The 22,129-nt window shown below is 47.4% G+C and overlaps 1 protein-coding gene across 4 annotated transcripts in view; it reads left to right on the top strand.

The window, feature by feature from the left end:
- Positions 1–22,129, top strand: part of ABI2 (abl interactor 2) — a 304,672-nt gene that overhangs the window by 118,208 nt on the left and 164,335 nt on the right. For all 4 annotated transcript variants that reach the window (XR_003942794.1, XM_030209247.1, XM_030209246.1 and 1 more), the window contains exon 4: positions 10,183–10,280. Coding sequence is in view for 3 of the 4 variants with exons in the window: in XM_030209247.1 (XP_030065107.1) it covers positions 10,183–10,280 (98 nt within the window). In the remaining variant the exon portion in view is untranslated. The remainder of the gene's footprint in view (positions 1–10,182; positions 10,281–22,129) is intronic.

Below are 22,129 nucleotides of genomic sequence, written 5' to 3'. Positions count from 1 at the left end.
TGGAACGTGTTGTTCTCGGGCTCTTCATCGGCATCGGCACCGGGATCTTCGAGTGCATCGACGTCGTCAGCGTCCAGACCATCTTCCTCGGCCGCCCCTGCATCGAGTGCATCGAGGCATCGGGCCTCTGCATCGGCGCCGAGACATCGGATAGCTGCATCGACGTCGGTGGTACCGGGACCTCGTCTGCTGATGTCGTCGGACGGTGGTGCATCGTCAGGAGTGCAGGTGAGGGCTGTCCATTCCCCTGCTGGTGGCGGTGAGCCTTCGGGTGGGTCTCCTCCTACCCTGAGGGCTCCTGCGGTACAGCCCCCCCCGAGACCGACCTCCTTCGGCCTCGGCCCCGAGGAAGCGACGGCTGGATTCTACGTCCTCCTCGTCGGTGCCGGGGAGCTCCGGTGACATGCTTCGGAAGAAATCGAAGAAGCATCGACACCGGTCGCCTCACCGCGTCGGCACCGAGAGCTCTGGGTCGCCGAGGGAGTCGGCACCCAGCAGGCATCGGCACCGAGAGGACCGCTCACCCTCTGTTCAAGAGGTGTCGATGCGCTCCACTCTGGACAGCCCGGAACAGCCTCCTCGCCCGGAACAGGTTCTGACGTCGACGCCTGCATCGACCTCTTTGCCTTTCTCTGCAGCCGCTCTGAACGAGAGCCTCCGGGCCGTTCTCCCAGAGATTCTGGGAGAGCTGTTGCGCCCTACCCCTCCGGTACCGGCGGTGCTTGCGCCTCCGGTACCGTCGAGCGTGGCGCCGGCTGGCCCATCGCCCGGGGTGAGGTCCCCGACGTCGGTACTGCGTGCGGTGCCGACTGCGGCCACCTCCCAGGAGGGCTCCCCGACTACGTCGGCGGAGGGAGCTTCGCCGATGCGGGCCAGGGAGTCTACCTCTCGACGCCCCCATCGTGGACGTGGCTCCACTGAGTCGAGCCGGGCGAGGTTGCAGACACAGGTTCGTGAACTTGTGTCTGACACCGAGGGTGAGGCCTCGTGGGAGGAAGAAGAAGACCCCAGATATTTCTCTGATGAGGAGTCTGAGGGTCTTCCTTCTGATCCCACTCCCTCTCCTGAAAGACAGCTTTCCTCCTCCTGAGAGTCTGTCTTTCGCTTCCTTTGTCCGGGAGATGTCTACGGCCATCCCCTTCCCGGTGGTTGTGGAGGACGAGCCCAGGGCTGAAATGTTTGAGCTCCTGGACTATCCTTCTCCACCTAAGGAAGCGTCCACTGTTCCCTTGCACCATGTCCTAAAAAAGACATTGCTTGCGAACTGGACAAAACCTCTAACTAATCCCCACATCCCCAAGAAGATCGAGTCCCAGTACCGGATCCATGGGGACCCAGATCTGATGCGCACCCAGTTGCCTCATGATTCTGGAGTTGTGGATCTGGCCCTAAAGAAGGCTAAGAGTTCTAGGGAGCATGCTTCGGCGCCCCCGGGCAAGGACTCTAGAACCTTAGACTCCTTTGGGAGGAAGGCCTACCATTCCTCTATGCTCGTGGCCAAAATCCAGTCTTACCAGCTCTACACGAGCATACACATGCGGAACAATGTGCGGCAGTTGGCGGGCTTGGTTGATGCTCTTCCCCCCGAGCAGGCCAAGCCTTTTCAGGAGGTGGTCAGGCAGCTGAAGGCGTGCAGAAAATTCCTGGCCAGAGGGGTGTATGACACCTTTGATGTTGCGTCCAGGGCCGCTGCTCAAGGTGTGGTGATGCGCAGGCTCTCATGGCTGCGTGCCGCCGACCTGGAGAATAGACTCCAGCAGCGGATTGCGGACTCGCCTTGCCGTGCGGACAACATTTTTGGAGAGAAAGTCGAACAGGTGGTAGAGTCTCTCCACCAGCGGGACACCGCATTCGACAAGTTCTCCCGCCGGCAGCCTTCAGCATCTACCTCTACAGGTAGAAGATTTTTTGGGGGAAGGAAGACTGTTCCCTACTCTTCTGGTAAGCGTAGGTACAATCCTCCTTCTCGACAGCCTGCGGCCCAGGCTAAGCCCCAGCGCGCTCGCTCTCGTCAGCAGCGTGCGCCTCAGCCAGGCCCCTCGGCTCCCCAGCACAAGCAAGGGGCGAGTTTTTGACTGGCTCCAGCAGAGCATAGCCGACATCCAAGTGTCAGTGCCGGGCGACCTACCAGTCGGGGGGAGGTTGAAAGCTTTTCACCAAAGGTGGCCTCTAATAACCTCCGATCAGTGGGTTCACCAAATAGTCCGGCAAGGATACACCCTCAATTTGGCCTCAAAACCTCCAAATTGTCCACCGGGAGCTCAGTCTTACAGCTTCCAGCACAAGCAGGTACTTGCAGAGGAACTCTCCGCCCTTCTCAGCGCCAGTGCGGTCGAGCCCGTGCCATCCGGGCAAGAAGGGCTGGGATTCTATTCCAGGTACTTCCTTGTGGAAAAGAAAACAGGGGGGATGCGTCCCATCCTAGACCTAAGGGCCCTGAACAAATATCTGGTCAAAGAAAAGTTCAGGATGCTTTCCCTGGGCACCCTACTTCCCATGATTCAGGAAAACGATTGGCTATGCTCTCTGGACTTGAAGGATGCCTACACACACATCCCGATACTGCCAGCTCACAGACAGTATCTGCGATTTCAGCTGGTCACCCGTCACTTCCAGTACTGTGTGCTACCCTTTGGGCTCGCCTCTGCGCCCAGGGTGTTCACAAAGTGCTTGGCTGTAGTAGCAGCAGCACTTCGCAGGCTGGGGGTGCACGTGTTCCCATATCTCGACGATTGGCTGGTGAAGAACACGTCCGAGGCAGGAGCCCTGCAGTCCATGCAGATGACTATTCGCCTCCTGGAGCTACTGGGGTTTGTGATAAATTACCCAAAGTCCCATCTTCTCCCAGCACAGAGACTCGAATTCATAGGAGCTCTGCTGGATTCTCGGACGGCTCACGCCTATCTCCCAGAGGCGAGAGCCAACAACTTGTTGTCCCTCGTCTCGCGGGTGCGAGCGTCCCAGCAGATCACAGCTCGGCAGATGTTGAGATTGCTGGGCCACATGGCCTCCACAGTTCATGTGACTCCCATGGCCCGCCTTCACATGAGATCTGCTCAATGGACCCTAGCTTCCCAGTGGTTTTAGGCTGCTGGGGATCTAGAAGACGTGATCCACCTGTCCATGAGTTTTCTCGAATCCCTGTATTGGTGGACGATTTGGTCCAATTTGACTCTGGGACGTCCTTTCCAAATTCCTCAGCCACAAAAAGTGCTGACCACGGATGCGTCTCTCCTGGGATGGGGAGCTCATGTCGATGGGCTCCACACCCAAGGAAGCTGGTCCCTCCAGGAACGAGATCTACAGATCAATCTTCTGGAGTTGCGAGTGATCTGGAACGCTCTGAAGGCTTTCAGAGATCGGCTGTCCCACCAAATTATCCAAATTCAGACAGACAACCAGGTTGCCATGTACTATGTCAACAAGCAGGGGGGCACCGGATCTCGCCCCCTGTGTCAGGAAGCCGTCAGCATGTGGCTCTGGGCTCGCCGTCAGGGCATGGTGCTCCAAGCCACATATCTGGCAGGCGTAAACAACAGTCTGGCCGACAGACTGAGCAGGATTATGCAACCTCACGAGTGGTCGCTCAATTCCCGAGTGGTGCGCCAGATCTTCCAAGCGTGGGGCACCCCCTTGGTGGATCTCTTCGCATCTCGAGTGAACCACAAAGTCACTCAGTTCTGTTCCAGGCTTCAGGCCCCCGGCAGACTGGCATCGGATGCCTTCCTCCTGGATTGGGGGGAGGGTCTGCTGTATGCTTATCCTCCCATCCCTCTGGTGGGGAAGACTTTGTTGAAACTCAAGCAAGACCGAGGCACCATGATTCTGATTGCTCCTTTTTGGCCGCGTCAGATCTGGTTCCCCCTTCTTCTGGAGTTATCCTCCGAAGAACCGTGGAGATTGGAGTGTTTTCCGACCCTCATCACGCAGGACGAAGGGGCTCTTCTGCATCCCAGCCTCCGGTCCCTGGCTCTCACGGCCTGGATGTTGAGAGCGTAGACTTTGCCTCTTTGGGTCTGTCAGAGGGTGTCTCCCGCGTCTTGCTTGCTTCCAGAAAAGATTCCACCAAGAGGAGTTACTTCTTTCTATGGAGGAGGTTTGCCGTCTGGTGTGACAGCAAGGCCCTAGCTCCTCGCTCTTGTCCTACACAGACCCTGCTTGAATACCTTCTGCACTTGTCTGAGTCTGGTCTCAAGACCAACTCTGTAAGAGTTCACCTTAGCGCAATCAGTGCATACCATTACCATGTGGAAGGTAAGCCGATCTCAGGACAGCCTTTAGTTGTTCGCTTCATGAGAGGTTTGCTTTTGTCAAAGCCCCCTGTCAAGCCTCCTACAGTGTCATGGGATCTCAATGTCGTTCTCACCCAGCTGATGAAACCTCCTTTTGAGCCACTGAATTCCTGCCATCTGAAGTACTTGACCTGGAAGGTCATTTTCTTGGTGGCAGTTACTTCAGCTCGTAGAGTCAGTGAGCTTCAGGCCCTGGTAGCCCAGGCCCCTTACACCAAATTTCATCATAACAGAGTAGTCCTCCGCACTCACCCTAAGTTCTTGCCAAAGGTCGTGTCGGAGTTCCATCTGAACCAGTCAATTGTCTTGCCAACATTCTTTCCCCGTCCTCATTCCTACCCTGCTGAACGTCAGCTGCACACATTGGACTGCAAGAGAGCATTGGCCTTCTACCTGGAGCGGACACAGCCCCACAGACAGTCTGCCCAATTGTTTGTTTCTTTTGATCCCAATAGGAGGGGAGTGGCTGTAGGGAAACGCACCATATCCAATTGGCTAGCAGATTGCATTTCCTTCACTTACGCCCAGGCGGGGCTGGCTCTTGAGGGTCATGTCACGGCTCATAATGTTAGAGCCATGGCTGCGTCGGTAGCCCACTTGAAGTCAGCCTCTATTGAAGAAATTTGCAAAGCTGCGACGTGGTCATCTGTCCACACATTCACATCTCATTACTGCCTGCAGCAGGATACCCGACGCGACAGTCGGTTCGGGCAGTCAGTTCTTCAGAACCTGTTTGGGCTTTAGGATCCAACTCCACCCCCCGAGGGCCCTGTTTGTTCTGTTCCAGGCTGCACTCTCAGTTAGTTGGTAAATTTTTTAGGTCAATCTCAGTTATGTCCTCGCCGTTGCGAGGTCCAATTGACCATGGTTGTTGTTTTGAGTGAGCCTGGGGGCTAGGGATACCCCATCAGTGAGAACAAGCAGCCTGCTTGTCCTCGGAGAAAGCGAATGCTACATACCTGTAGAAGGTATTCTCCGAGGACAGCAGGCTGATTGTTCTCACAAACCCGCCCGCCTCCCCTTTGGAGTTGTGTCTTCCCTTGAAGTGTATTGTCTTGCTACATACTGGACTGGCCGGCTCGAGCCGGTTTCGGGCGGGAAGACGGCCGCGCATGCGCGGTGCGCGCGGGCGCGCGAGGACTAGCAAAGGACTTTGCTAGAGAAGTTTCCGATTGGAGGGGCTGCCGTGGACGTCACCCATCAGTGAGAACAATCAGCCTGCTGTCCTCGGAGAATACCTTCTACAGGTATGTAGCATTCGCTGTATGCTGCTGCCCTTTTCTTCGTGGTTCTCCTGAAGAGACTAGCGCTACAGTTAGTTGGTTCTCGCGACTCTGGAGTCTTTTCTTGTTCTGTGGTGTTTGATTCTCTCACTAGGTGCGGGTCTGTGTGGTTCCTGGGCCTTGAATCCTTCTATGAAGTGTGGCGCACTGTTTGGGGTTGTGCACTCCTAGTACTTGTTAGGGTCACTTTATCCGACCATCTTGGACTCGAGGCAGACTGGCAGATTTGAGAGTTAGTCTTTATCCTGCCAGGGTTCGGAGAAGTGGATCCTGGTCTAGGAGAGACAGTTCTTCTCCTTGTTGCTCAGATATGACTGTTGCCTTCCTTCCAAGGGGGGTCCTTTGGCATGAGTATCTTTTGCTGTTTCTTTTGCTTCTCTCGGGGTACATAGTTTTTTGTTTTGCTCAGGACATTTGTTTTACGTCCTACAGCTTCAGTTCCTTTTCTAGTGTCTAACTCTATTTTGTTTTGGTAGCCTGGTGGTTCGGATATTCGAATCCTTTTCTGCTGATCAGTTTTTGCTGTGTGTATAGCTTTGTTGATTTTTCAACCTTCTGCATTCTTCTTCCCCCCCCCCCTCCCTTCTTTGGGAAACTGCTTTGCTACATCACATTAGTCTGGACTGGTCTGGTATAGATAACAAGGAAGGAAAAATTATGTTCTTACCTGATAATTTTCTTTCCTTTAATCATACCAGACCAGTCTAGATGCCCTCCCTGGCTAAAGTCTGTCATAGTGTTGTTTCCTTTAGGTATCCCTGGCTGTTCCACAACGCTTCAATACGGTAGGATGTCCTACAGCACTGCCTATTTCATCTTCTCTATTCAATCTCCTGCCACTTGTTGTTGTGCCAGCTCTGTATGACTCCTGTTACTTGGGATCACGGAATTCTTTTCCTGGATTCAGAGGTAGATCTCTATGTGCTTGGGCAAGCTCAGTATGGACCATTCCCTCCTGCTTACTTTACTGTGAGGGGAGGTTGCAATTGCCTTTGCCTAAGCAGGAACAGTGAGGTTCTGCATATTGGCTCCAAGAGTTTGCCTGTTTGGTATTTACTCTGTTTTTGTTTCTAGACTTCAGAGCACCATTGCTTGGCTATTCGAAATACTGAACATTCCAGGCTGCACGATACCCTTAAGGGGCGGTTTATTTGGAACTATTTTCTCTGTCTCCTTCTGCTGGTAGATGGACTTAATCCATTAGTCTGGACTGGTCTGGTATGATTAAAGGAAAGAAAATTAGGTAAGAACATAATTTTTCCTTTTGGAATGGCCAATGGCAGTTGGGAAAACAAGAATAAAAATTTAGGAAGAAGCATCAATTGGAAGGTTGCTATTCTCCCCATACTTTGAATCCCAGCAGCTTACCAAAATATGTCAATTCTGACAGCAAATAGGGCAATGATTTTTGTGGGTCAGACATGAAAATAAGTGTAATCCTCTTAAGGATATCTCTGTAACTTAATTATAAAGGTCCTTGGCAGCAAGTTAGGCCGTGGACGCAGATCCTTATGGGCCCTCTCAATTTCATACGTCGGTTGTGCTGGGGAGTTCAGGAAGCATTTACTAAGTATTTTTTGTATAAATTGTACCAGCTTTGTCCCCTCCACACTTTCTAGGATCCCAAAAATTCTCAGATTAGAGCACCTATACTCAGATTTTCTAAGTCTTTTCTTGGCTTACCTCCATGGAATGCATTTTCCCTTCAAGTTGCTCAATCCATTCCTGGAACGCTTCTAATTTGCTGACCACTGTATCTGCTGTTTCCAACGTAGCAGACCTTAATTCCCACAACACTAGTGGGATCCTCACTGGAGATGCATTTCCGGCCGGACTGTTCTCCAGAACTGGCTTTAGGGCCTTAGTTGGTTACAAGTCCTTTATAGATGGTGTAGATTTCCCCTTGAGCACCTACACCAGGCAACATCAGGGCACAAAAATTCTCCAGTCTGTTGTGCAGGCACAGCCGCAGCTCAAAATTGGAGGCTTCAGCAGAAGAAGGCCAGAGCGATATCACTCACATCTGCCTTGTCATGGGTGCTCAACTGGAAGTCCATACATTCCAGAATATTTAAGTCATTTAAAATTTGGTCACAGTCATGTATTTCTTTCAGGTTTAGCAAATAAGTTTTTCTTTGGTTAAATGAGAGTGAGGAAAAGGGTCTAGATATATGGCAGTAGTACTGTAGAAATAGAAAAATGAAAGCTTCAACCTGAACAGAGGTTGACAAGGGAAAACAATTGCTTGTAATAAAACTTGGCGATGGGAGGCAGGGGAGAGAGGGAAAAAAAAAGTAAAGCTTTGGAAGGCTGAGAAATGTGTTACACACTCAATTTAAACTGAAGGGTGAGAAATAAACCTTTGTTGATTTGGCACCATAGGGAAGTGATGGGGGACAAGACCTCCGATGACTGTTGTACCACAGAAGCTTAGCTGAAATTGGGTGGTGGGGGGAAGAGGGGTTGGTGGTTGAGAGGCTAGGATAGGGGAGGGCAGACCTATACGGGGTCTGTGCCAGAGCCGGTGATGGGAGGCGGGACTGGTGGTTGGGAGGCGGGAAATACTGCTGGACAGACTTATACGATCTGTGCCCTGAAAAAGACAGGCACAAATCAAGGTAAGGTATACACATATGAGTTTATCGTAGGCAGACTAGATGGACCGTGCAGGTCTTTTTCTGCCGTCATCTACTATGTTACTATGTACCCTTATGGATGCCAATAAAAATCAAAGCATCCAAGCCAAGTTCACAGCTTCTATCATTGGTCATATAAAAAATAGTGACAGTCAAGTAGCCCCATACAAGGGGGAACAAAGGGTTGAACTTAGCTTGAATGGCAGTCTCCAGCAGTAAAATCCTGGGCCCAATAGGGATCCGTTTCACTAAGCGGCTTCCTCAGGGGACCAAATACTGCAATTTTAATCTTCTATATTGCTGTCTGGTCATCTAAAAAATAGTGACAATCAAGTAACGCCATACAAGGGGGAACAAAGAGCTGAACTTAGCTTGAATGGCAGTCTCCAGCAGTAAAATCCTGGTCCCAATAGGGATCCGTTTCACTAAGCGGCTTCCTCAGGGGGACCAAATACTGCAATATTAATCTTCTATATTGCTGTCTGTTGAACTGCTGAACCTTGATAGTAATTAGTTTAAGCAACTAATCACATTTGCTCCACAATAATTTTTTTCACTTAAATGTGATATATATATATATATATATATATATATATATATATATATATATATATATATATATATATATATATATATATATATAAAATGGTTCACAGGTATGGTTGGGAGTTTTATTGAGTGAGTTTCCGTTTGCTTTTGTTACCTTGGTACTTTTTTGAGAAATATGTTAACGACTGTTTTAAACTTATTTCCTGGAGACACTTTTGCCTTTCACTATTATTTATTTATTTGTTACATTTGTACCCCGTGCTTTCCCACCCGAGGCAGGTTCAGTGCGGCTTACATAGTAATAGGGGTTACAAGGTATTGCAGAGAGAGTACAAGCTGTGGTATAACAGAATAATGATGGAGATATGCAGATAGGTGGGATGGGCAAGTAAGAAGGGGGTAGGAGAGACAGGAGGGGGAAGGTTGAAATGAGCAAGGGATAAGGGGGTGGGAGTGGCCGGAGGAGGGAATAGTTTGAAGGATAGCATACTATTCAACTCTGATGTTCCCAAGTTCTTGGAAACAGTTAGTCAATAAGAATCACAAATTAAATCACAGACATTGGATGGGGCAAAATCAGGGTAGAGATAAGGCATAGGCAAACTAAGCACATGCCTAGGGCCCAAATGTTTGAGACCCTCTCAGATGTACTGTACTACTTGAAGGCAGATTTTTGCCCTGGTAAGTCAGCTGCTGGCAGGAAGAATACAGGGAAGGATGATTAGAGTCACCACTGCCTAAATGTCTGGCCCTTCTACCCAATCCCTGTGCATTGTCCTCCAGTTAACAGGAGGCATGAATGTGGTAACACTTATGTGTTTCTTCTTCCTCTGCCAGTTTTCAGATGCACTCAGAACCAGGTGGTGCCTTGTTGTGGAAGCGTTAAAACATATTTATATTATGATTGGAGACCTAATACATGAGTTTGTCTTGGGCCCACTGAAGTGTTAATTCTGCCCTGTACAAGATCTCAGGAAACCTATAACTCTGTTTTTCTGTGTGTAAGTTCTTCTGTAAACTGAGTCTCAAGAATTATAAATAACCATATTTTTAAAATAAAAGTTCAGTGTGAATGATGCTAATATAGTGCACCTATTCTTAAATACGATATATATGGTTATTATAACCAGTGATCCAGTGTTTGTGTGATAACGTAAGAAAAAAAATGCATTTTTTGTAGATGTTTGGCTTTCTTAAAACCACAGAGTACGGAGTCCTTTGAGTACAACTGCTAACTTATAGCAGATTAGAAACAGCAGATCAAATGCATGGCCTTTTCTAAAATTTTTTTCTGTTAATCTTTTCCTCTTTTTCTTTAGCAATTTAGAATTGATTTCTAAAGGCACTTTCATGGTTTCATTTGAATTTCAACACCTGCTGGAACTCAAATTAATAAAAACTCATCCCCATCCTTTCACACAGGTCAGTACACAGAACATGAAGATGGGTGGTCTTCCACGTACTACACCACCCACCCAGAAACCACCCAGTCCCCCCATGTCTGGAAAAGGAACTATTGGGTGAGTACAATCATGAAGTTTTGACAGATACATATAGGAGACACAGAGCATAAGTGATTTAACCACAGCATTAGGACACACATTACACATTCTCTAATTTTTTTTTAATCTGATATTCCACCATTAATAGTCCAGTCCATGGGTTATACCTGCTTTCCTACATAGTGGAAACCATAATCTGAAATGTGGAGACGTAGCTGAGTGTTTAGAGCTATGGGCTAAAAACTAGGGAAGCCAGTGTTTGAATCTAGCATTTCCCACTGATGTCCTTGTGACCTGTGCAAAGTCCACTCTTGGTTGCTTCAAATACACAGATTGTAAACTTTCTGGGGTGGGGAACTACCAACTGTACCTGAATTTGTAGCTGTCAGTTCAGATTTGGATAGGTGAGTAATGAAATATAAAACCAAATCTTGACTCAAAATGACACCTTCATCACATGACCTATCTGGTTTGGACGCTTGCTCTAGTTTGGTTCTCTCCCCAGGAAGAAAACAGGCTGTGTACCTAGGTCTGTATTTGTTACTTCAGTGTCAAAAGTAACTGTAATTGTCAGAGATTTTTCTCAGCGTTAATTATAGTTTCCTTATATGGCTACACCAGTCCTGGCCAGTGGGTTGTTCCTTTGTTGCCTGTGTAGAATTTGCGGGGTCAGGGTGGAGATGGAGTCAGAGTTTGTGGGGACAGGGTAGGGATGGTTTCAAACTTTGTTCTTGTTCCATTCTCTAATGAGACGTTTCCAGCTAAGTGATATTCCATAGAATAGGCTTCAAAGAGGGGTTTTCCTAACACCTAACTCAGTGATTCTCAAATCTATCCTGAGGGAACCTCAGCCAGTCAAGTGCAATTTCTGCTAAAAGCCAATCACAGGATCTTATTCATAACCACTTTTCTTTCTAATTGTGTGCCTATGATTGTGTCAATGCAGAAAACTACTGTGGGCAGAAGCATGTGGTAAATGAGCTCAATGCTCACATTAGCAGGTAAATGATTCAGAAAGGGGTTCTGCACCTGAATTAACTTGGGCAGTAGACAGTACACAGGATGGTAACAAACCTATTATCTATTCTGCAGCAAGGCAGAAAAGTCCACAGGACTAGTAAATGGCATGGAGACAAAGTTTGTCCCTGTCCACTCAGGCTCTGTCTCTGCCCTGTCCTCACAGGTTCTGTCCTCACCCTCTCCCCGTGGGCTCTGTCATCATCTGCAGAAGCCTTAAACACTATGCTGTGCAACTGTTGTGTATAAATTACAAATAGAAAACAGCAATAACAACGAGCAGCTGTAATAACCCTCCCCACCACCACCCTCTCTACCTTTCCAGCCCCAACAATAGCTGATTTCTACTACCCAATGAATCCTAATCCACCCTGTTATAATGTCCAGGGATACAAAATACAACCCATTTTGTATGCCCTAGAGGGGAGAAATATGACCTGTGAAGCACTGTTGTGATTTTTTAATCTGTGGATGAATAAGAGGTCATCAACAATCTCAGGATTCAGTCTAGCTCTTCTGTCTTCCACAGCCCTTCCTGCAGTAGAAGATACCTTCTTAGAAGATGTGCTGGTAGCAGATGCACAGGATCCCCCATGCAAATTTTGGTAGTTGTGAACAGCATGTTTGCTTGTTTTTCCAAAAAAATCTAAATATCATCGTTTGCATCACTTGAACATAAATAACAGTCCAGTTCAAAGTAGAAAATGGCACGGGGGCAAAGTTTGTCACCTTCTCCATGGGCTCTGTCCCCATCCCTGTCCCTGCCCCATCCCCATGAGTTCTGTCCCCATCCCCGTGGTTACCATGGGTCCCCTTCCCCATGTCATTCTCTACCTAGGACATTCTAATGTGAGCACAATATGAGAAATTTACCACCAGGTCTGAGGCAGCATAGAAGGGTTGGTTCGTTCTCCCTCCATCCCCCCTCCCCCCATACACCGAGTGAAAATGGATATTAGCAGTTTTCTGAGTAACTGTTACGGAACGATGTCTTATCTGAAAGCTGTTAATGAATTTCTGTTGCCTGCTCCAAAGCTGGAGATTTACCACTTCTATCCTGGAGACTTAAGGCCAATGAGTGTGTTTTTTCTCGTGGGCCCCAGGCAGGTCTAACACCAGTTCTGACATGGTCTAATCAATAAATAGAAAGTAAAATTAGTCTAATCAATAAATAGAAAGTAAAATTAATTTTTCTATCTTGTCTGGTCATTTTATTTTTCTAATCGTGTTGATCCCAGTCTCTATTTTCTGTCTTCCTCTGACTTCTCTTCACTTGGGTCACCTGGCTTCTCTGCCTGTGACCATCATTCAAGTCCTCTGTGTCTCTGCCCCTATCTTCCTGCCATGTTGAGTATCTTCCCTCTTTGTATCTTTATTGCCCTGTTCAGCAGCACCTCTCTGTGTTCCTATTCCCGCCTCCTCATGTCCTTCATCGTATCTCTGTCCCTATCCCTTCTCATGTTCAGCTTCTTTCCTTATTCCTCCTTCCTTTTTGTCCTTCTCTCCCCCTTCCAACCAGCATCTGCATTAGAGGATAGGCCTGACTCCCTAGGTGGCAGCCCAAGGGGTCTATCCATAGCCTCAACTCAGGATTGGTCAGTGAACCTTCCCTCAGTGGCTTTGCCCTCCAAGGCATTGGGAATAACCTAAGGGTTTTTCCCTAGTACTGGAGGATCAGGTGATGGCCTCGAGGGCCAGCACTGGTAGGGAGAGTAGTGGCTTGACACCCCCCCAACACTGGGCCAGCACTGGTAGGGAGAGTAGTGGCTTGACCCCCCCCCCCCCCCAACACTGGGACTCTCTAAGAAGAAGAAAAAACAGTTTTTATTCATTAATTTTAATTTGCATCTGACTAAATTTAAAACTTCTTTAGGAACAATAGTAATGTGAACCTATTGGCAAAACAAAACAGCTCCAGCACCTCCCTTCAGGGAGAGAACCCCAGGGCAGAATAGGAGATGCCTCCCCTTGAAGCAACAAAGCTTTCATGTCACCATTGTGGGGGCTGTGGGTGCCAGCAGGTGAGCACCACAGCTGGCTCGTATTACTCATGGTGCAGTGGAAGGGAGCAGCTTTATGCTTCATGTAGCTTGGATAAGCTGCAAATGTAGGCGGAGTTCAGGTCTTTAAGCACACTATCATTAGAGCTCTCCTCAGCAGGCACAATGTCAACTTGGTCCTATGAGAATGGCAACTATTTTATTGCCATCTCATGGGAGGACCCACACCATCTTCAGGAGCCCCAGCAGGAGTTGCTGTGTAGTCTGGGGAGCTCTCTTCCACCCCAGTCAGGGTTGAGTTGTCTGGGGGAACCTCATTAGGACCCCAGCTAGTTCAGATGTTTTCTGAGGTTCTTCAGATGGTCCTTGCAGAGCTTTCGGGTCTCTTTCTCATTAGCAATTGGCACTACTCCAGGGTACTTCAGAGCTTGAGGCCTGAAAACCGTGGATCAACTGTCTCTAAGTGACATAGGTGTCAAGAGGGGGGAACATGGCAAATGCAGGTGAGCCTATATTGCCCTCTTCCTCTTGGAAGAATACTTGTGCTGCCTTGGAAGATGTAAGTGTTGTCTTCTAGGCCTAACTCTTGTGAGCTGGGGAAACCCTTCTTTGAGGACGAAGGGAATGAATTCCCCATTTTGAGACTCTTTAGGAAGGAGGAACTGTCTTCGCTGATTGATCAGGTTTTACATGTACTTACTAGTCCAACCAGTAGCTGCTGATGGGGATCCTATACGGGAAGAAGTCTGCAAGCCTTCTAAGGCCTTTCTCCTTCATAGGGCACTTTCTCAGATGGTCCTTTCAGAATGAGATACCTGACTACATTCTCAAAGGTACCAAGGGAATGAGCTGCTTCTTTCTCTTGCTCAAAGTTGATCTGATAGACTGTGACCTTTCCCAAGTTAGACACCCTGATTACTGCTGTAGCATTGAAGACTGAGTCTTGTAGAGGGTGGTGTGGCTCTCAAAGAATCATATGAAAGGAAAGTAGAGCTACCCTCAAACAAGTCTTTGGTTCCTCCACTTTGGAGGTCTAGGCAGCAGTTTATGGAGGTTAAGCAATTAGAGCTGTCCTTAGATTCTGCAAATTCTTCTATCTCCCAAAGTGGCAAGGTTGGAGTCTGGAACAGCCTTCTTAGCAGATGTCCTTGATGACCTTCTCATAATTTCAGCCTGTTCAGTGGCTGCTTGTGTGGTTGCTCACCATTGGCTGTAATTGTGCAGCAAATGTGGTTTGTCTCACCTCAGTAAGCTGCTTCTTAGTTGGTTTGGATCTGGAAATGTTAGTCAAGGACTTGGGAGACTCCAGACCTCAGTATCTTGCAAAGTCTTGTTCTAAAGGCTTGGGCTGCTAGTGGAACAGTTGGAAACGCTCCTCTTCAACTATGGGTCAAAGATTTCAGTGGTCTCAGCCATTTCGTGGAGCCCCCAGGGGTAGGAATGGAAGTCTCTTCTCCTCTGCTGCCATCTCCTTCTCTAAAGTCCTTTATTGAGGAGGTGGGGCTTCACTCTCCCATAGTTCAGGTAGGCAGTTATCTTTGTTCTGTTGAGAGTGGACCTAGATAATCTCAGATTAGTGGTTGTTGGATATTGTCTGTTCCAGGTATGCTTTAAAATTTTCAGAGGCTGTTTAGACACATTTATGGTATCCCCTTGTAGCTCACTCGAGAAAAATGGGCAGGCCAAGTTACACTGCAAAGGCAAATTTCCCTTGGGGCACTTGAACCTATGCCTCCAGATGATCAAGGTCAGGGTGGTTACTTCATCTTCTTTGTAGTCCCCCAGAAAGGGAGTTCGTTTTGGTCCATTCTGGATCTCAAAGTGGTCAATGCCTTCTTACAAGTCCCCCGCTTCTGTACGTAGGCTGTTTGATTGCTTTAGTAAGGCCAGGAGCATTCATGACCTGTCTGGATCTTTCAGAAGCTTACTGTCATGTAGCAATCCTTCCTCACAGATACAGTGGTGGAAATAAGTATTTGATCCCTTGCTGATTTTGTAAGTTTGCCCACTGACAAAGACATGAGCAGCCCATAATTGAAGGGTAGGTTATTGGTAACAGTGAGAGATAGCACATCACAAATTAAATCCGGAAAATCACATTGTGGAAAGTATATGAATTTATTTGCATTCTGCAGAGGGAAATAAGTATTTGATCCCCCACCAACCAGTAAGAGATCTGGCCCCTAAAGACCAGGTAGATGCTCCAAATCAACTTGTTACCTGCATGACAGACAGCTGTCGGCAATGGTCACCTGTATGAAAGACACCTGTCCACAGACTCAGTGAATCAGTCAGACTCTAACCTCTACAAAATGGCCAAGAGCAAGGAGCTGTCTAAGGATGTCAGGGACAAGATCATACACCTGCACAAGGCTGGAATGGGCTACAAAACCATCAGTAAGACGCTGGGCGAGAAGGAGACAACTGTTGGTGCCATAGTAAGAAAATGGAAGAAGTACAAAATGACTGTCAATCGACAAAGATCTGGGGCTCCACGCAAAATCTCACCTCGTGGGGTATCCTTGATCATGAGGAAGGTTAGAAATCAGCCTACAACTACAAGGGGGGAACTTGTCAATGATCTCAAGGCAGCTGGGACCACTGTCACCACGAAAACCATTGGTAACACATTACGACATAACGGATTGCAATCCTGCAGTGCCCGCAAGGTCCCCCTGCTCTGGAAGGCACATGTGATGGCCCGTCTGAAGTTTGCCAGTGAACACCTGGATGATGCCGAGAGTGATTGGGAGAAGGTGCTGTGGTCAGATGAGACAAAAATTGAGCTCTTTGGCATGAACTCAACTCGCCGTGTTTGGAGGAAGAGAAATGCTGCCTATGACCCAAAGAACACCGTCCCCACTGTCAAGCATGGAGGTGGAAATGTTATGTTTGGGGGTGTTTCTCTGCTAAGGGCACAGGACTACTTCACCGCATCAATGGGAGAATGGATGGGGCCATGTACCGTACAATTCTGAGTGACAACCTCCTTCCCTCCGCCAGGGCCTTAAAAATGGGTCGTGGCTGGGTCTTCCAGCACGACAATGACCCAAAACATACAGCCAAGGCAACAAAGGAGTGGCTCAGGAAGAAGCACATTAGGGTCATGGAGTGGCCTAGCCAGTCACCAGACCTTAATCCCATTGAAAACTTATGGAGGGAGCTGAAGCTGCGAGTTGCCAAGCGACAGCCCAGAACTCTTAATGATTTAGAGATGATCTGCAAAGAGGAGTGGACCAAAATTCCTCCTGACATGTGTGCAAACCTCATCATCAACTACAGAAGACGTCTGACCGCTGTGCTTGCCAACAAGGGTTTTGCCACCAAGTATTAGGTCTTGTTTGCCAGAGGGATTAAATACTTATTTCCCTCTGCAGAATGCAAATAAATTCATATACTTTCCACAATGTGATTTTCCGGATTTAATTTGTGATGTGCTATCTCTCACTGTTACCAATAACCTACCCTTCAATTATGGGCTGCTCATGTCTTTGTCAGTGGGCAAACTTACAAAATCAGCAAGGGATCAAATACTTATTTCCACCACTGTACTTTCTGTGCTTTTGCATGTTGGGCCTGTATTTTCAGTTCAGTGCCCTTCCCTTTGGTTTGGCAACAACTCATTGGACCTTCTTCAAAGACATGGTAGTAGTGATGACTTACCTGTGCAAAGAGGGCATAAGAATACATCCCTACCTGGACAATTGGTTCATATATACAAGCTCAAAAGCAGAGTCTTAGCTAGTGACTTCTAGAGTAGTTGAGTGTTTGGAGAACCTCAGTAGGGTGATGAATTACTCTGAGAAATCTTCCTTCCTCTCAGGTATTAAAGTACCTGGGAAGCTTATTCAACACTGCATAGGGCAAAGTATTCCTAATGCAGGAAAGAGTAGCTAAGGTTTCTTTTACTTCTGGCCCCAGGGCATGGAATTATTCACATCTCTTGTGCTCCATGGTGGCTACACTGGAGGTGGACCTGTGGGTGAGAGCACACAAGAGACCTCTTCAAAAGGCTTTGTTTTGTTGATTTCCTAAGTTGCAGGAGTTGGGGTGGAAGAGGCAGCCCCACCTCAATCTCTAGCACAAGATGGAATGATAGGTGAATCCAAATAATCTGCTAAAGGGGAGTACTGTTAGATCCTCCAGATGGGTGATTATGACCATAAATACCAGCCTTCAAGGCTAGAGAGGCCCATTATTTGAATAAGGTAGCTCAGGGTTGCTGGTCTCCTCTGGAAGCTTCTTGGATGAAAAGTCATTTCGAAGTGAGGGTCATTTATCTAGCTGCCCTGAATTTCCTTACATTTCACATTTCATCCTTATTATACTGCAAATAGTAAAAACATCTAATCAGTTTAGAGTAAACTTTAATAAATTAAGGTGGAGAATAAGATGGGTCATATATTAGGGGGCCTAGGTTAGAACTAAATTTGTAAGGAGATAAACAGGAATGTGAGGTAATCGATTAATTCTATGACAAATAAGAAAGGTAGAATGTGCATAGATGCACAAAGACAGATGTGAGGATGCTATAATGGGACAACTATGGGTATCCGCCACTTTTTAGACATTAACTCTCCTGGCCTGCTGATAGCTTTCCTGCCTCTTCTTAATGTGTTGTTGTGATGTCAAACAATGCCATTGCAGTAGCATAAGTCAACAAATGGGGGCACCAGAAGCTTGGTGGTTGCGTACAAGGTGGTGCTTCTTTGTGAGTGTGCAGAATCCTATCTTCTAGCCTTCTCCATGGCTCATATTGCCAGAGTACAAAATGTGCAAATAGGCATTCTCAACTATTGAACTCTAGACCCAGCAGAATGGGAGCTGGTCCCCAAAGAGGGGCATAATCGAATGTCGCCGGCCAAATAGGTCACCGGTGATCTATTGTGGTGGAGGTGCTACAGTTGGCTGGAACCGTATTATCGAAAAAGATGGCTGGCCATTTTTTTTTTGATAATACGGTTTAGCCCGGCCAAATGGCGTGGATTTCGCCGGGTTTGAGATGGCCAGGTTTGTTTTTCAGCGATAATGGAAAAAAATATCGGCGATCTCCAACCTGGTGAAATCCAAGCCATTTGGTCGTGGGAGCAGCCAGCATTTGTAGCGCGCTGGTCCCCCTGACATGCCAGGACACCATCTGGGCCCCCTAATGTGGGTACAGTGGGTTTTGGAGGGCTCCCATTACCAGCACAAGTGTTACAGGTGTGTGGGGGGGGGGGGGGTGGGTGGGTCTGGGTCCACCTGCCTTAAGTGCACTGCGATACCCACTAAAAGTGCTCCAGGGACAGGACTTGTTGCTGCTGTATATGCTTGCCACACCAGTTGACACCTGAACACTAATCTCTTTGGAAAAAGTCCTTTATTTGAATAAGCACGTTTACTCACAGTTAACTGCAGATCAGAGGTTGTGCCCCACTGGCAAAGAGTCTTCCTGGTACTGAGATTAGCAGTAGGCCAGAGCTGGCAGAATGGTGTACAATGCCCTCTTTCAACCACATTCAAGGTAAGAACTAAGCTCTCTAACGTGGCTAACACATGAAAGGGATCTAAAACTGGCTTACAAACATGGCCACTACCTCATGGACTAACGGAAGTAAAACAGGGCACTCTGACCCAGTTAGCAGGGGGAAAAGCACCATGGGAGTACAGCCCAGTACCCTACACTCACCACAATGCATTGCTGATGTGACTCTGCAGTGCACCTAACAGAAAAGGTGTCACACTCACCCCAGAGCCACATCACAACCAGGGAAAGGCTGTCAGAGGATTGAACGCATTCTGCCGTCATGGAGGTGGGTACAGCATTTGAGGCTGGCATACAGGCTGGCAAAAAAGGTTTTTAATTTTATTTTTTTTTAGTGTGGGAGGGGGTTGGTGACCACTGGGGGAGTATGGGGAGGTCATCCCCCATTCCCTCCGGTGGTCAGTTGGGGCACCTTTTTGAGGCTTGGTCGTGAAAATAAAAGGACCAAGTAAACCCGGTGAAATACTGCTTATCGCCGGGGTTTTTTTTCTCATTATGGGCGAAAGCCGGCCATCTGGTAGCCACGCCCACGCCTGCCCATGTCCCGCCTTCGCTTAGCCGGCGACACGCCCCTTTGAACTTTCGCCGGCGAGGCGACGGGAAAGCGGCAATGCTGTCAAAAATGCAGCTTTCGATTATACCGATTTCGCCGCTTTTCCAAGATCGCCGGCCATCTCCCGATTTGTGTCGGGAAATGGCCGGCGATCACTTTCGATTATAAGCTGGAAAGTGTCCCAACTTTTGGTGACTCAGTGGGGACAGCTTAAATTTGACCGTATGATGTTTTGTCAAAATGTCAAGTGCCTCGCCTTTTTCAGTTGCAGGAAGGGGAAAGAGCAGTTGGTATCAAAGCATTGGTCCAGCCTTGGCTGAGTTAGGAACCTCTATATGTCTTTCCTCCTTGGCCTCTTATCAGTTGAGTCCCTTGCAGAATAGTGATGCATCCAGTGATCTTGGTAGCTCTGGATTGGCTATGTCACTCTTGATTTGCAGACCTGATCCAGTATCTATTAAATCTTCCTTTCTTGACACCCAGGAAGACATGTCTTCTTTGGCAGAGCCCAGTTCTCCTAGAGGATCCAGATTACTTATGGCTTATGGCTCGACATTTGAGAGGAAATTAGTTCGCAGAGGCTATGTTCCTGAAGTACTAGATATACTTCTTAAAGCAGTCAAACCTACCATCTCCCTTGCATACATCCATGTGTGGAAATTGTTTGAGCACTGGTGAAATGTCCAAGAAGTTGAGTCCTGCAAAACTGATCACCTATATTGCTGTTTTTACAAGAAGATCTGGATTGTGGTTTGACCCTTAAATTCTTCAAGGTCCAGATACCAGATCTTGCTTGTTTTTAGAGGCAAAGTTTGGAGGATTCTCTTTAGGGTCTTATTCAGACACAGAATGTTTTCTTAGAGGGGTGAATCACATTCACCTTCAGATGAGCAGTTCATTCCTGGGATCTCAACATGGTCTTCTGTGTTGTCTCATCTTTCAAGTCTCTTTGGAGAGTGATGCTACGAGGTCTTTCTTTTGAAAGTGGTTTTCTTAGTGACGATAGCTTCAGTTCACAAAATTTCAAAGTTTCAGGCTCTTTCTTGTTGGGATCCTTTCTTCCAGTTCACAGATGACTTGGTTTCCATTCACATTGTGCCATCCAACCTACGTGAGGCAGATTCTCCTCTCCATGTTAATTAGGCTATTTGTTTTCCAGCCTTTAAGAACAGACATGATCAGATTGGTAGTTCACTACAGAAATCATATATGTGTCCTGTATATGACAAGGCAGATCAGAATGGTCTGGAGTGGACTTTGATTCCTACTCCAGTAGTTGGGAAGTAGTGGGCAGACTTTAATAGCCTGAGCCCTAAAAATAGCAAGAACTGATCAGGATCAAGTATGTGTATCAAGGATATTTTTGTTAATGAGAATTATAATAACAATAAAAAATTTAGGCCATTAGTTCTTGAACTAGAATGAAAACTATAATTTTTTTTGTCAAAAAGAAAATGGAATAAGAATAAAAAATTTATAGACCTGAGTAGAATAAGAATTAAAATTATTTATTTCCCTTAATGAAAATTATCAGTATGCTGTGCTCTCCAGTGTCCACCCATCCTATGAAGCCTGCCTGAGCTGGGGCTGCCTGCTGAGGCTGAAAAAATGTTGATCTTTAGCTCTGCAGTCTTCTGCATCTCCCTCAGACTGCCAATGCCGGCAATCACACACATGCTCAGTTAATGGTGTTGGCGCATGTCAGGGAGATGCAGCAAACTGCAGAGCTGATGAGCAGCATTTAGTACTGCCATTCTGATTGTGGACCTCAGCCCTGAGTATGTGTGTCCCAGCCCACCCTAGGCTACGTCGAGCTAAGGAATTGAAAGAATAGCCTTTTTTCAGTGCTTGCGGCTTGAGTGGCTTGAGATCCTCCTTGCCGGCCAGGGCCAAAATTTGGCTACACCACACTATGATCTGCTGACTGCATGCCTCCTGGGCCACCCAATCTGCTGACTGCATGCCTGCCAATGCCGAGCTGTAGAAGAGCAGCATTTCAGCGCTGTATCGTAAGACAAGTATTTGCCGTGAGTTTGTGAACTGAATAAGAACTAACATTTTTGGGAGAGAATTGAATAAAAACTAAAACTATCATGGTTTGACAGATCTAGAATAAAAATTACACACTTTGCACATGGATAAAAACTAGAACTAAAATTTTTCCAGACTAAAATATCAGTTGCGTAATCTTTCACAATGCCAGTTTTACCCTTCTCTTTTTTTTTTTTTTTAGTAATCTTTTTATTAGTAACAAGCAGAGCAAACAAAGAAGAAAAACACAACCAATATTCAAATTTAGCATTCTAGCAAGAACAGTGCATATATGTTCAACCTAACAAAATTGTGCTTCCTTGTCATTTGCAGCAGATGAATCCAGGAACTAGTGGGTTAAGTCCGCCTACCAGCAGGTAGAGATAGAGATAAACAAACTAAAGGCAGTGATGCCAGACAGCCAGCTCCTTCCTCAGTCAGTATGTCTCTATCTCAGCAGGTGGTGGACGACTTTTTCTCTAGCTCCTGGGCCCAAGGCCTCTGAGGGTGCTCCTGGGCCGGTGGCCAGTTTGAGCCAGGGAGAAGCACAGGGAAGTGTGTTTTTGCTGAGAGCAGGTGTGTTACTGCTGCCAGTCTTGTTTTCTGTTGCCGGCTTGTCTGAGCCTGCCTCGAAGTGGAGTCGGAGAGTTTTTTTCTTCGGCTCAGCTGTCAGTTCCCGCGCTTTCCCAGTCCGGGGTAAGTCCTGCTGGGTTCCTGTCCGGGGATGGGCGATGGCAGAGGA

This window comes from Microcaecilia unicolor, chromosome 7 (genome assembly GCF_901765095.1).
Source record: "Microcaecilia unicolor chromosome 7, aMicUni1.1, whole genome shotgun sequence".
Classification (NCBI taxonomy): domain Eukaryota; kingdom Metazoa; phylum Chordata; class Amphibia; order Gymnophiona; family Siphonopidae; genus Microcaecilia; species Microcaecilia unicolor.
This window is presented reverse-complemented; position numbering and strand designations above follow the sequence as displayed.